This window comes from Pararge aegeria, chromosome 11 (genome assembly GCF_905163445.1).
Source record: "Pararge aegeria chromosome 11, ilParAegt1.1, whole genome shotgun sequence".
Taxonomy (NCBI): domain Eukaryota; kingdom Metazoa; phylum Arthropoda; class Insecta; order Lepidoptera; family Nymphalidae; genus Pararge; species Pararge aegeria.
In genome coordinates, this window is record NC_053190.1 from 7,545,711 (window position 1) to 7,561,903 (window position 16,193).

General features: G+C 38.0%; 1 protein-coding gene across 8 annotated transcripts in view; it reads left to right on the top strand.

Moving 5' to 3' along the window:
* LOC120627393 (E3 ubiquitin-protein ligase Ufd4) overlaps positions 1–16,193 on the top strand; it is a 45,126-nt gene that overhangs the window by 14,000 nt on the left and 14,933 nt on the right. For 4 of the 8 annotated variants that reach the window (XM_039895388.1, XM_039895391.1, XM_039895390.1 and 1 more), the window contains exons 14-30: positions 158–223; positions 2,010–2,184; positions 2,607–2,822; positions 3,696–3,828; positions 4,576–4,706; positions 5,179–5,291; positions 5,924–6,053; positions 6,532–6,672; positions 7,867–8,116; positions 9,000–9,216; positions 9,827–10,126; positions 10,716–10,913; positions 11,666–11,868; positions 12,442–12,616; positions 13,155–13,290; positions 13,716–13,885; positions 15,506–15,649. In XM_039895388.1, coding sequence (XP_039751322.1) covers positions 158–223; positions 2,010–2,184; positions 2,607–2,822; positions 3,696–3,828; positions 4,576–4,706; positions 5,179–5,291; positions 5,924–6,053; positions 6,532–6,672; positions 7,867–8,116; positions 9,000–9,216; positions 9,827–10,126; positions 10,716–10,913; positions 11,666–11,868; positions 12,442–12,616; positions 13,155–13,290; positions 13,716–13,885; positions 15,506–15,649 — 2,898 coding nt within the window. The remainder of the gene's footprint in view (positions 1–157; positions 224–2,009; positions 2,185–2,606; positions 2,823–3,695; positions 3,829–4,575; positions 4,707–5,178; positions 5,292–5,923; positions 6,054–6,531; positions 6,673–7,866; positions 8,117–8,999; positions 9,217–9,826; positions 10,127–10,715; positions 10,914–11,665; positions 11,869–12,441; positions 12,617–13,154; positions 13,291–13,715; positions 13,886–15,505; positions 15,650–16,193) is intronic. The other 4 variants (XM_039895393.1, XM_039895395.1, XM_039895392.1 and 1 more) reach the window with 2 other exon arrangements.

The following is a 16,193-nucleotide window of genomic DNA, read 5'->3' on the forward strand; positions in this document are numbered from 1 at the left end:
GTAGTTAATTTTTTCGTAGTTATAACAGGTTCTCTACTTCCTTACACATTGTATTTTCACCACGTTTATTAATAAGGCCAATAGAGTTATTTTTAGGTTACGTTACCTTAGTTTAGTATACATTAGTTTACAAGCGATATCAATTTTGATCGGGCAGGACGATTCACCCGCCCGCCGCTCGCAGCCCCGCTACCTGCGCAGCCGCTATATCCGTCCGCCCGCGGTAATGTTCCGATGGTGTGATGAGTTCTTTATCATGTTCATTGCATCCCCAATTAATGCCTGGCTGGATGCAATTTTCAATAATAATTTTATTAAAACATCTCTCTTTCTGTTGTTTAAAGTATCAAATTGAGATTGTACTTTTGTAATTAGATCAATACTGCAATGGTTTTTTACTAAACAAAAGCCAGCAAGGCGTCATAGACATTGTAAACTAATGTTGATATTTATTATGTGCGAGAGAAAAGGACAAAATGACTATTCTACTTCTTTAATGTCTGTTTTTTTCGCACGAAGACACATCAAATTTTTTTCACAATATTGATTTTGTCTTGCTGGCATTAACTTAGATGCCAATACAGTGGCTTGTATAACGTAGCCATAGTGTACACAGATTAAGGTTTAATTGTTAAGTTTCGAGAGATATTGTGTTGAGTTGTCCAAACATCATAGCGTTTGACATCAGAAAGTGACAGAGATACGCTAAAGCCGTAGAGACTCTTAACTTAAAAACTGATACCAAATAAAAACTTACCAAGCACTTCCATTGCTTTGTGACTATCCAATAGCAAGATAGTTTACGCGGGTTTGCCCGTTTTGTAATTCAAATAAATATTTAAAAAAGAACAATCAGAAAATAATATAAAACAAAACGCTGTAAAATTATATTGTACCTACTTATTTTCCCCAACAACATTCAAGCTATGAAAACGCACAGAGATGAAAGCTGAGTATAAAGAATACGGAAGCTTCTACTACGAAACTATGAGTATTCTTATGTGCTTTTGCGTTATCCCTTTTAATAAAAAGGCATATCGTAGGCAAGTTTTGATAAACTTTCATTTTAACATTCCGTCGGTGCAAGAAAGTAGTTGTTTAAGTCTAGTATTCAATAACGGTACATCTGCAAAATAGAAAAACTTTTTACGTATACAACAAGTCTCAATTTAAATAGTGCCTGTTTAGCATTAAATTGTAAATAATTTTTTGTAGTTGTTGTTCGAACGAGCTACATAACCAGTTTGGTTAGATTGCAACGTAAGAGTAATACACTAAAAGCTAATATTTTTTTTTTCATATATAAACTGTCGGCACCCAAAATAATACTTAACAAATAAGTCAAGAATAATGGTCTTTCAAGAATTTAAGAAAGTGTGATAATACTTACTCGTGACCAAAAGATCGTTTAGCTCTTCCGAACAAAATCTAGATGTATCAAAGTGGCGTTTTAATACTAATGCATTTGTTTAACAATTTTAAACATTCCCACTTAAACTACTAATTCAATATTTACACAAAGAAAATGCATTGCATTTGAACTTTATGCTACTTGTACAGAAGTCACACCATCGAAACTTACCTGCATTTGAACTGTCCTTTTGTGTCCATTTCCCCTTTTATTGTTGTTTATTTATTCATAGTACATATTATTTTTTACCACTAACATGATTGTTTCTACTGTTCAGCCGCTGAAAGAATGCTTTCCTGAGATGGTGATGAAATGGACGATGTAACTTTAAAGTTACGTTAAATTTATAATAAAACTATTTTTATTGCTTTTTGCCCCACTAACGAATGGATATAATTAAAAACTAAAATGATGGCAACTTACAAATTCGTTTTATGACCGACTGACATATATCGGGAACCCATTTTTTCAACGGCTGAAATATACGATTAGAAGTCCCAAAAGCAGACTTGAGTTCGGTTTTGCAAATTCCTGTTTACACCCATTTTGTGTCTAAATTTTGTTGAAATTCAATTGAAATCTTTATTCCATACTGTAGGATGACGACGACGGCCATTTGACCGTATTAGGGATCGCGGAGGAATTGATGATTAAAGCCGCTGACATATATCTCGAACAATTCGCGCGGCTGGGCGTATTCAGCAAAGTGGAGGCTCTTGCAGCGTCGCAGGCAACGCTCCTCACTGCTGACGGAGAGACAGTTATAGCCGCAGGTATTGTAATAGTCATATTATGATATAGACGGTATGCTCGAGTTATGCTACTCGAGCACACCGTCGCAATTTATTGAACTTTGCGTTCGTTTATATCTGAAATAAAAAACGCCATTGTTAAGTTGAGGCTAAATGGAAACTTGGGGTAAATTAAACGCTAAGCTACGCTGCTGATTTCCTAAAGGGGACCGGCCTAATGTGACCGGCGTAATGACCGTCCAATATTTCATTTTTTGTTATGCATACTGTAGTACCGTTCTTCTAGAAAGGTCCAAGTCCTGTCCTTCCCGCGTGTTGTTTTGTTAATACCAAGCTTCGCGTTCAACTAAGGAGTGTCTCCAATTTGCATGGACAAATTTGCAGGTGAAGGCTTCACTCACACTTCTGGCCAAGATTTTAGCGGGTTTGTCATTATTTTCTAGGAACATGCGAGGACGCCACGTCTCTATCCAGCGGGTGTGCCTATTGGTGGGGCGAATGGTCACTGTGCCGTGGTCGCGATGCACTCTACGTGTGGAGTGACGCGGCTGCCCTTGAGCTTAGTACCGGCTCAAATGGCTGGTTCCGCTTCCTTCTCGACGGGAAGCTGGCCACAATGTATTCCAGTGGTAGCCCTGAACACCAAACCGATAACACAGGTGAGAATTGTGCTTAATTTTCAAGACAAACATTATAGGATACCCTCACTTACTAACGTTCAATACTACACGGAGTGACGAGTTGAAGATGTTGACACGTATATTTTCGATCAGATTACAGGTGATCATGTTTTTTAAATCTTAATTCGTAGAGCTTTGTCACTAAGGCTATTATTATGGCATGCTTCAATGACTCTTGGTTTAATGTCGCATATTTCAGCAAATCTGGCATTATCTTGTTCTGTGCCACGTCTTATTTATTCGTAAAATCTATGTGGAATTGATGGCCCTCGTACAGGCGTAATTTGGTGTTTCTCATAACTTGAAGCAGGTTTAAATTGACTAAGTAGTGCTTTTATTTTCCACGAGGAATATTTCAAATTATAGATTGCAATTGCAATTTATATAAATGGAATTTGGCCCGGCGCTTAATGTCATTCTGAGGCGTTCGGCTGGTTGCTACCACAGTCCACCTGCCAGAGTAACGTAGTCCATGTGGACTCTTATGTTTATACATTATTGAGCAAAAGTTAAAACATTGTATTTATTTCCTCATTACCATCAATTTGAATTATTTTATGAATTGCATTTCGGAATAAATAGTGGAGCAAAATTGAAAAGATGTATTTATTACCACCACAACACTTTTTAATATTGCTTTCCCAAAATCGTATTTGTGCATTCACGCCTTAGTTACTTCAGCCCGCAAAACGAAAATCGCGCTTTGTATTAGTACAGTATTGAAAAATTTGATTTATCTTGATTTCGCCTCTTTCGCTGATTAAAATTACTTTTTCATTTACCAACTATACACATGTACATTTCCTTATTTGACTTGTTCAATCGATTACTTACCATGAAACTTGTTTTCAGAAAATCGTGGTGAATTTATTGACAAACTCCAGAGAGCAAGAGCTTCGGTAAAGAATTCCACGCCACAAAGTATATTGTCAAGACCCGCCTCAACCAAATTGATACTTGGCAACTGGGTGCTATCATGTAGAAAGTAAGTACACACACACATTTTCGTTTTGTACAAAAAAAATAAAACCCATTTTGTCACCTTAAGACTCAATTTTCAAAAGAACGCGAATGGTTTTAGAATACACGAATCTATATTGGAGAAGAAGCAAAACCCAAAAAATTTAATTTGCAATTGTTTTTAGGAAATGCTAGTTTGACGTAATTTCATAGGTTTCACAAATCTTTTTAAGCAAAGAACTGTTAGTCATATTGCTTAAATATAGTTCAACGGGCACACACCAAGATAATAGTTTTGGATTTGTCAATATTTCGACCCAGTTGCATGGATCCACCGACCGTCACTATATTCCAAGACTAGTTCGTGAAGCGATTGAAATTCGGAAGCACAAAAAATTCAATCGTGAGGACCGTTTTTAAATTAGCAAATGTGTGGAACCAGTGGTAGAATTATGCAAACCAAGAAAGCATCGTACAGCTTCTCAATTTAAAAGTGACGTTGTCAGTGTAGTGTGCGAACAGTTCGTGAAATACCGACATAAAGAACACGAAAACGGGTAGTCAGATTCTGCCTGTGACATCCAACTTGACATCTCGTACCGGTCGTCTCGTATCATAGTGTCCCGTCGTGACCACGATCCATGCAAGTAGGTCGAAATATCGACGAATCCAAAAATATTATCGTGGTATGTACTATAACTTAGAAATGTTGATTAACCACGAAAATCTTAGTTTAAAATCTGTTAGTCATAGCAATATACTTTGTTTTCAGGGAGAAAGAACTTCATATTCATAACACCGATGGACAGCAGCAAACAACAATACTGCGAGAAGATTTGCCTGGGTTCATTTTTGAATCTAACAGAGGCACTAAGCATTCGTTTACAGCTGAAACGTTTTTAGGTACAAACATTTTTGTATTTGTTTTACTTCTTTACACCTTAATGATTTATTTATGTATTGGTTATGTTTCTTTTATGAACCGCCTTGATAGGCAAGTTACTAATTACTTTAACACTAATGCTAGGTATTAATTTTTTCCGTCAAGACATTCTTGTCAGAAAGTCTTGGTTAGAAAATTTGAGTAGTCCGTCTCTGTGCTTTTAAAATGAACGCTAAACTGTATCTCCTGGTTATCATCATTGTATGTGATAATGATTGTTAAAACCTGCTAACTCGCTGTGGAGCTTGTATGGATTAGTGGGTCATTAATGGGCTGATGGTGATGATGATGATGATGATGATGACGATGACGATGACGATGACGATGACGATGACGATGACGATGACGATGACGACGACGACGACGACGACGACGACGACGACGACGACGACGACGATGATTATGATGATGATGTTGATGATTTTATTGCAGGGCCAGAATTGGCTAGCGGTTGGGCAGATCGCAGATCAGCTGCAGCCAATAACGGAAATACAACTCAAAATCGTAGTCGATTCTCCGCAAAGACTGAGCAACAGAAGGCACAGGTAAAGTAATATAGCCCATAGAGTAGTAGAGTATAGTAACTTCCCATCTTGTTTGTTTGCTTATTTTCTTTTACATTTTATATATTTCTTTTGGTCATACTTAAAAATGGTTTACTGCTATACGTAATTGTATGCAGCGACACGTAGTTTCCTCGGCAAGTCTTCTATCAAAAAAAGTACTTGATTGGATAGCAGTAGGCGTTACTGCGGAAATCCATGATAAATTATGAAAATTAAGTTTAATTTGCTATAGTCCGCGAAAAGCAGGAAGATCTGTATGGTGTAATTTATAATTTCTTCAATCCTTTTACTCCACAACAAACAGATCTTCGGCAATGTACCCTCTACACACGTTTCGCTCCGAAACCGGAGCATCCTCAGGAGATGTTGACTTTACAATTAATAATTGTTACGCATTATTGAATGAATTATTGTCATCATTGCAATAATTGTTACGCATCATTGAATGAATTATTGTCATCATTGCAATAATTGTTACGCATCATTGAATGAATTATTGTCATCATTGCAATAATTGTTAAGCATCATTGCAATCAAGCTTAATTTTCTAAGCTGAGTTAAAATTACACTTTTTACGTAATAGTTGCATAAATAGCTATTGTTTTTCGTAGGTGGGTGAGCGTGCACATGCGTTATACACACGACACTTAGCGAGCGCAGCCGGCCTACAGCCACGAGCGCCCGTGGCCCGACTACGTGCTCTGCTCGCTAAGCTACAACGTCTTGCATCACAGCCCGCTGGTTAGTATTTCAGTACAAATAGGAGTATGGATAACATTATGCTTACAGTTTGCGCGACTCAATTGATGTCGTTTGTCCACCTGGTTGGGGGTCGACCAACTCTGCGTTTACCGGTGCGGGGTTGCAACCCCAACACCTTGGAATCCCATCGTCCATCGGTTCTCCGAGCTATGTGCCCCGCCCATTGCCACTTCCGCTTCGCGATTCGTTGAGCTATGTCGGTAAATTTAGTGATCGGATTTCCTCATTTCTGATTTTACTCCTGTCTAAGTGTGAACATATTTCAACTATTTGGGTGTTAAGCCTCATGTACCTGTAAGTACAAAGGTAACCATGCCCTTTAGACTGGAACACAGCATTGCAATGCTGCTTAGCGGCAGAAATATTTATGTTGGTAGTAGTTTTCCAGATAAGCTTTGTCAAAAAATACTACTACTACTGAATGAATAATACTTTTTTAATAAAATTATATCAACAGGCGAATGGCAGAGTGAATTAAGAGAATCCCTCGACCAGTTAACTGAGCTTCTATGCGGCGAAGAGTTGCTGTCTGCGTACGAATTGCAATCATCGGGGTTGGCTCCGGCGTTACTGCAAGTGTTGTCGCCGCAACCCAATGGTAAGGCGCTGGAGAAACGACTACACTACATTTTTCTGGCTTACATTGAAACTGTCGCGTTGGTCTAGTGATTAGTATGTTCAATTACGTATCATGAGTTCCTGGGTTCGATTTCCGGGTCGGGCCAAAAGTAATTATCAAGATTTCCTCTTAAAAAATCTGACTACCGGCGTCAGAGAATTGGTGGTGAACACGGTGGTATGCCTCTGAAGGGCACGTTGCGCCGTCGGCCCAGGTTATTATCAGTACATGTTAATGCGAAATGCACTAATATTATAAATGCAAAAGTGTGTTTGTTTGTTGGTCCTTCCTTCACGTTTTTACTAATATATTTGAAAGTTTGGAGAGTAACATGCGCTATTTTTATCCGAGTCAAACAAACGATTTGAAAAAAACCCGTAATAAACGCAAATAACACGAAGAATACGGGCCACAGCTCCATAAAGCTCGCAGTCCCGAATTGAATGGTTTATGGATTGCTTACTGAAAAATCTTTGATACATTCACGTTCTCAACTATAGAAAGAGTTTCCTAAAACAGTAGAAGTTTAATGTATTAATGCTCCTAAACTGCTTTAGGTTTAAAGGCTTTTGTTCTCAAAAGACAGTTTCGCTTAATGAGAAATTAAAATTAACATGAAGAAGTGGTAATACATTATCTAGTTAGTGTGATGCAAAGCTAGCAGCTTAAACTAATAAAAGCTTTTAGTAATAAAATAAAATAAAAGGTGGCGCGTTTATAAAAAATTGAAACAATTCTTTTTAAGGTTATTTTTAAATGATTTGAATTTTTTATCATTGTATCATTGTATGATAATGATTTATAATAAATTACCAACCACTTTAAAAGACAGCCCGTTCTTGAAGTTCAAAGCTTAATTACACGACTGGTTGGTGGATAAGTGTTATTATTCTGTAAAAGAATTCTTTGCCACGAAATATAAATTCAGATTTTTTTTTCTTATTTTTGATTATGACATACAGCTAATACACCTTATAATTCTATCATAGTGTACATATGACATTCTTATAATTACAATTTTTATTATTTTTAATATATTTGCAATTGAGTGGTGATGTACAGTAAATTAGGATTTGCATGTCGTAGACTGCGACTAAACATGTATAACATTTTGTCATGTTTTAAGCAAATAAATGAATTTGAATTTGATTTAAGAGATGATACTTTCTACAGATAAACCGGGCCAGCTAGCTGAGCGAGAGCGTATTGTTCGCGAGTGGGCACTACCCGGCTCTTCGACCCACGAAGGGAAGGAAGCGTTGGAGGGTGACGAAGAGAATGGTACGGGCGGGACCGGCGCAGCGTTGGCGACTCGCCTCGTTGGCGTCTTAGAGAGCGTAGAGCGTTTGCCCATACTAGCGCCTTCGCCCGACGCGCCTGCCCACCAGCCTGCTGCACTACATCATCTCACTAAACGAATAAGGTACCGGTGCAAAGTTTAAAACTAAGCCCAACGATCTTATTACAGTTCGCAGGATCACACTTGTCCGGGCTGTAGTTTTTTTTTTGGTTATTTATAAATAGTAGTAATTGACTGACGATGTAGATAGGCCTCACTTGATGGTTAATCATCGCCTATAAGGGCTTTATATAAACTGTTTCGTTAGGCTCAGTTTACTAATATTTAATTTATGATCTAAGTCGGTCGAAATGAATGACTTTTATTTATATTTTTTTATAAACAGAGCAATAGTACGCAGCACATACATGTAAGGAACATTTCCTAAAAGTGCCGTCGCGTGTCCATTAAACGGTGGTGTAGGGGAATGAATGAATGAATGAATGAATATAACTTTATCGTACACAGTAGAAAACAAAAATAAAAAAAAGCACAAGGATAGGGCATAGGTACAATTTAGCGGCCTTATAGCTACATAGCGGTCTCTTCCCGGCAATCAAAAAACGTATTAAGAAAAAATAAGCTGTAATGCATGGCAGGTACAATACAATCAATAAATATGCTAAATAATATAAATACACTCCCAACAATACATAAACTAATACATACATACAAGTTGGTGTCAAGTGCATTAAATTACATAGTAATGGAATTACGTAGGAACCAAAAATAAGCATGGCGTATGACTTCCCTGGACGAACTTTATCATTAAAAGATCTACTGTTACTAAAAGTTGCCTCTACGAGTCGTTAGCGCATTTAATAATCAATTCATATCGCAAACTTAGCTAATAGAAAAGTCCTTTAAGAGAAAGCAAATAAGTAGAAGGTTGCTTTGCTTTTCAGTTACGAACCTGTTCAGTTCAGTTCTGTACCGTTCTTTCACTCCTTAAAATTCTCTTTGTTAGGCTACGTGTGGAACGTTCGAATGACGATACATCCGAGGAGACGGTTACAAATAATAATGCAGGCCGAACCTTAAAAGTGGAAGCCTTGACCACCGTGCGGCAGCTTGAGAGATTCCTCGCCAAGTGTGTCGCTCGACAGTGGTACGACATGGAGCGATCGTCCTTCAACTTTGTCCAGAAAATAAAGGCTGAGGCACCTGTTAACTTCACATATGATGTAAGTATTTAAAACAAATTTAATTAGTAAAAAAGTTTAAATATATGTAGATGAGATTTTCTAAACGGTTTGTCATGTAACTATGAATTATTTGTTTCTTCATCATATAACTTTCTGACTTTTTTTATTATAATTGAACGATGTTTATTGCTAGCGTGTTCTAAATTTGTTGGATTGGAAAAACGTATAATATTATCGTTCGAAATCATATTTTAGTTGTACTTACAAACTGCGCATATTATTATAGTCGAAAATTTGATAAAACCGATTTTGATCTAACCGATTTGAATGTTTAAGACAAAGAACGAAAGAAAGTCGCAGGCAAGCGTTCTCCATTATTTAGAATGACACAATCATATAACGAGAACTTTAATAATATAGACATTTTTTCAACGCGAATAGGCGCCTTTAAGAAGTTGGTCATAGATCGTTTAAAATAGTTTTAAAATTGTGAAAACGCCGCAGTGAGTAAGTATTTGTACTATGCATACCATTGTGTAATGTGATATTGTGTTGTTGTTTGTGAACTCAAATAAATAAATAAAACGATTTCGTGCAAGAATATTTTTTTACTCTGGATAAGAATAACAGCAACGCTTTTTTTTTCTAGCACGATTTTGATGAAAACGGCGTGTTATACTTCATCGGAAGCAACGGAGGCACGTCCGAATGGTTGAATCCTGGTGCGCACGGTTTAGTAAGCGTTTGGACTTCGGATGGGCGGCTGCTTCCTTACGGCCGCGCAGAGGACGCCCTCTCAAGGTCCCCCGAGCCACTGAACGTTCACACAAATGACGACAGGCGGGCGTTTATTGCCGTGGATCTGGGATTGCATATAGTTCCGTCAGCATATACGTTACGACATGCAAGAGGATACGGCCGATCCGCGCTCAGGAATTGGTTGTTTCAAGTAAGTGATTTGGTTTCGTCTGTTAGCAGTGGTAAGAGTGTATGCAAAAGCATTGGATCAGCATTAAGTCATGGGCTACGCTACGGCCGTGCAGAGGACGATATCTAGGTTCCCGTTACCGCAGAAACTTTGCATCAATGATAATAGCATTTTGTGCCGTGGCTCTGGGGTTTGTATTAGTGATTTGGTTTTTGTTTTTCCCATAATTATTTCTATGGCCAAATAATCACTACATACAAAAGAGGCTAAAGGCTCCAGAGATATTTTCGAAAATAGCTTGATTTGTATTCACTTATCTATTACGTTAATTATAATTAATATATTGTTAAATATAAGACCACGCTAAATTATTCAAGCAAGATCCAAGCACTCGCTATTGGTCTAAGCACTAACAATTTTATCTCCGGAACATGAAGACGCGCGTGTACGCGAGCTTTTAGCGATTAGTTCGCGTGCAAATTATAATGTCCTCTTGCGAACACGAATTGTGTTACACAAAATGGCGCAAGTGTGGAGTCCCCGCCACTGGTTCTAGTTGTAATAAAAGCATATTCTGTGATATTCTAAAATAAGTACACTCATTGTGCAGATGTCAATGGACGGTGTTAGCTGGAGCACACTGGTGGCCCACGTCGACGAGCAGGCCCTGCAGGAGCCGGGTAGTACGGCCACGTGGCGGGTGCGTGCGGACGCCGCGTACCGCTACTTGCGCATCCAGCAGAATGGCAAGAACGCCAGCGGGCAGAGTCACTACCTTTCGCTTTCCGGCCTGGAGATATACGGCAAGGTATTGTTGCAGTCTTAAAGATTTATGAACCTGAACTAAAAAACTACATAAGTTGAAATACATATGTGTAATACCTTCTCTACGACATCTCGCCCAATAACATTTAATGACCACGACAATTTTTTGGGACACTGCGTGTAAACCAACACTGCCTAGCACTTTTCGCAGTCATCGAGCATCGTACTCGTAATTATCACGTTGTTTTTCAGGCTGCCCCTGTCGTTATAATCAATATAATTTTCATCTCATTATCAATTTTAAAAGGAAATTCAGTCAAATCAACTCATTTATTTTTTTATACACACACCAAAGGACTGCATATACATTTTGTCCTTCGAGCCGGATAAGGGAGAACTGCACCCAACCATAATCTACCTCTCTCACACTACTTCGTAACAGGCCGTCCCCTGCGTCGATCCCTATGGAATCAGTATTCCGTATACAATGCGGTACAGCATACGCAAACGCTCAATCTTTCAGGCTATTCATACTATAACGAATTTTTCTTTTCCTACTTAAATTCGTGCTGTGTTGTGCGATGACGGAAGCTCAGTATACAGTTGTCTCTACGTCTCCACTTTCTGCGGGTGTCGTACGAGGTGACTAATGCAATATAACGGAGAACGACTGCAGCGTCCTCTGTGCTCAAGTGATCCCTTTGGGAGAGGCCTTAATACCAGCAGTTGATTGTTATTGGATATTTATTGATGAAGGTGACCTTACTTCATGCTGTTAAACGTTGGGTTGTTCAGGTGGTAAGCGTAGTGGAGACGCCACCACGCCAAGTGGGAGGCACGGCGGTAAGTGCGCGTCGTTTGTCGCGCGGCAATCGCGCTCTCTGCGCCGGTGCACGAGTGATGCGCGGCCCCGACTGGAAGTGGCGTGACCAAGATGGCACCCACCCCGCAATGGGCACTGTCACTTCGGATCTGCACAACGGATGGGTGGATGTCAGGTATGCCGTTTGATGATTGATTCAATGTAATTATAGTTGCGACAGGCTACCAATGCAATTATATAATTCTAGTTCTTGCTCACGTCTACATTAGCGTCGAAGTTTTGATGTGTATGCCTGTTATTCTCTTATCCCCGACCACTATGCAAATAAAACATGCCGCTCTCTTGCTCTGTGAAGAACAACAACATCTATCACACGGGAACCGTATATTTATCCCAGATAAAAATAATCCTTAGTTCTAGACTAATCCATGTCTGTGCTAAATTACATCTAGATCTGTTGAATTTAATTATAATGTATATATTGAAATGTATGTGAGTGATGGGAACTTTGCTCACATACATTCCATTTTAAGTGCACTTGTTGCCTTAAAAAATTTCGGAAATTCCTTCGGGCTAATAGATTAGTATAAACACATTGTAAAATTTAAAACGTGTGCGTTTCTTGCAAATCGTTTAAAAATATACATTGAAAAGGGTATTGCATACTAAATATGACCATTATATTTATTTAAATAAGTGTAAGTAGCGGTATGTTAAGCTGAATGTAATAAAATTCTTTGTTATAAAGGTGGGATCATGGAGGGCGTAACTCGTATCGAATGGGCGCGGAAGGTAAATTCGATCTGAAGGTGGTCAGCGGCGGTACAGGCGGCAGTGCTGGGGCCGCGGGAGAGGGTGCAAGATCATCCCGCAAGAGTCATTCCACGCCTAGTCTGCCAGACGCCACGGCTACCGATCAACAGGTATCAATTATTCACGAAAATATGCCATCATGTGCCTTCGATGTTTCAATGTCATATGCAACATTTTTAATGCCAAAAGATTTTTGTGATCGGAAACAATTTGAATAGCTAAACGCTTTTTTTTATTTGATCCATTTTCATTATTTAGATTTATAACACTAAACATATAAATATACATTTTTTTTTAATTTAAAACTTACCATAAACTCGTATTTGTTTAGTACATAGGTACCTACTTAGGATATAGATAGGTCTTCGATATTTAATATGCAGTTTTGTTAATTTATGAGTTTTGACAAATTGCAATACTCCAATTTTGGCTTCTTGTTATATTATGTGGCGATAGTAATTAATTATCTGGTTAACTTCAAACCAGAGTTATGACTGCATGACACACACTTTATCATGTAATCCTTTATGTATTGAGAGACATTCTCTATGAGCTTATGTTCAATACAAACTTAGTAGGCCTTGCATTATTTGCGCACCTGAACCTTTTGTTAATATACTTAAAATCAAAGTGATTAATTTTGCGCAGGTGTCAGTGGCTTCGACAGAACAAGCTTCATCTGCTGACAATATATCGGAGGAAGTAGGCGGTAATATGGCTCGCCCGCGGGGACACGCTGCCGATCTCTCTGCAATCAATAGTTCCACACATCATATCAATACAGGTATCATTTTATTTCCTTATTCATTTTTTATAGTAATCATTCGGACCAAGTAGTAAGTCCACCCGATAGTCGAAACTAACGCCTATAAACACAGCAACAGTTCCCAGGACATGCAACAAAGTGCTACCTGCATTTTAACTTATACAACAACTGAAGTGCTTGTATGTTTCTCAGGAAATCTCTCGAAGATAGACTTGTTTTATGGTATTTGCATATTTTTTTATGACCGATTACCCGTTTGATAAACTCTACTTGGGAATGTCTAAGTGAGTGGCTACCTTTTTTTGTTATATCAGACCAACCGTGTGTTTTTCCTTTACAGAAAATTGGCCAATATTAAGAACTAGAAATACTTCTCATAAATGCACTAATAGGTCATTAATAAGTCACTTATAGGTCACTAAAAGGTAATAATTTACTTGCAGATTTAGCAACAATAGTAGAATCACTCACACTTGGTGCTGAGGGCAACAACTGTATGACTGATTTGGGCAATACTTCCTTCACCAATATGGAAATGGGACCAACAAGCATCACAGATATTACTAAACCATATCCAGCCAAAGAACCAGTACCAGATTCAGCGTCACAAGAGGTTAGTAACATATAGTGGTTTATATATTTGTGAATTTATTAAATGTTTTTAAAAATTTGCTACCTATTCTGCATGTTCAGATACAATTGATATTACCTACAATATTTATCCCTTTCATTTTTGTACATACTTAAACCTGCTTATTTTAAATTTTGCCACCGGCTAAGCATTAAGCATTGTATACCCCACCATTAAACAATAGATTTTGGTGGAACATCTATATATGTAAATAATATAATATAAATATACTACGACAATACACACATCGCCATCTAGCTCCAAAGTATTCGTAGCTTGTGTTATGGGTACTGAGATGACTGATGAATATTTTTATGAATTATATACATAAATACTTGGAATATACATATAAACACCCAGACACTGAAAAGCATTCATGGTCATCACACAAACATTTCCCAGTAGTGGGAATCGAACCCACGACCTTGGACTCAGAAAGCAGGGTCGCTGCAAACTGCGCCAATCGGCCGTCAAACTAACCATAAAAGGCATATAATGAATAATTGGCTATTATTCATTATATGCCTTTTATGGTGCTACGACTTTTACAGTTTCGTCATCCTGAGCCTATTAATGTCCCAGTCTTCTTCTAAAATAAAGAAGGGAGTGATTAAAATAATAGATTCTCCAGGACTAGTTGAGTCCTAGGAAAAACCCAAAAGGTATTCTTTATTTCGGGATCTGAAATTGGACATATTAAACTCTAGACCTAGACATATAAAATAAATTTAAATTTTAAGAAATTAAATATGATGGAACCTTCATGACCTCAATTATAGCAGAGTATAAAGAGATACAGTAGTTCGTCTGTTTATGAATAAACTTATTATAAAAAAAAATGTTTTTACTTGTTAATTGTCATCGGCCTGTGGCTATTATATTTTAACAAAAAGTTAATAATAAAATAACTTTTTGAATGGTTTAATATAATTTCTATTTTTTACAACGATCCACTGTGTTATAAATCGAAATAAGTAACGAATAGTACAACCCGTAACAAGATTGACGATTCGTTTGTAAGAATTATTTGGGAACCTCTAAGCGGAACTAATCGACAGATCTCTTTAGACGACTAAATCTCGACTTCGACAGAGATTGACGGTGTGCTTTTAGTGCGAATACAGTAGTGTTGTGTATGTTGTGTGTGCATATGTGTCTTGTGTAATACTGGTGCTAACAGTATAGACCAGGGTCGATAATTTTAAAAAAAAGTGTAAAAACAAAAGTTTTAGATCTTTTTATTACCTACAACTTTGCGATTTAACTTTTTTCGATAGGACTTTAAGTTTTGCCGGAAAGCGAGAAAAAACGTTTTTTTTACCCTTAAAAACTCACCCCCATCCCCTTCCCGACCTCAGATCGCCCGTAAATTATTTTTCCTTTCATTTTTATAATATCCCCTAGTCCTATTACTGTTTTCCTTGTATTTTCCTTTTTTTTGTTGAGTTGCAATAAAGTTTTTCTATTCTATTCTATTCTATCCCCTCCTTTTCTAATGGGTTGCATCCTACTATTATTTTTTTTCACTTTTAATTATTTTTAAAGGCTTCTTCTACCCTGGTCTAGTATGCTAGTGTGTAACGTAGCGTTGTTGTGTGCAAGGAGAGCGAAGCGCGCTGTTGCGACGGCGACGCGATGCGCAACAGCGCCAACGCGCTGCTCTCCAGTGAGCTACTGACGCTGCCCGCGCTGCCGGCCTCGCTGCTTCACACGCTGCGCAACAATGCTAACCGCTTACACATACAGGTAAAGCTCTGGGTGCCTAGTGTGACAGTTTCTATCTACGTTAACTTATTCGATCGCGTGAAACTTAAATAAGATTTGTATTGTATCGAATTCAAAATCAAAAGCCTCTCAGCAGAGCAGATCAGAAAGATTATAAATTACATATTAAATAACCTCTTTGACAGGTCGTCGGCCGGGATCTCCCATTCAATAACACAGCGGTAACCGCTGCGCCAGCGAGTCAAATTAGTACGAAACAGTATAGTTGCTATATAGCGCTCTTTCGATTCCTTATAAATTGTACAAGCTATTTTGCACTTTTGAATAAGTAAACGTAGGCAGAAAATCTCATACTAGACACTCTGTTTTAACTGAGTAATACTGCGGGACGCAGGACTGAAGTCGCTTGTGCCGAATGTGTCAACCAAACTGGTTTAATTAGCCACTCAATTGACGCGAAACTAAACAAAAGCCGGACAATGCGTCCCGCGCTTGTAGGTTTTTATATAATCTTGGGTTGAATTTATTTTTAAGATTAATTCATAGCTTTTAACTTGAATCTTAT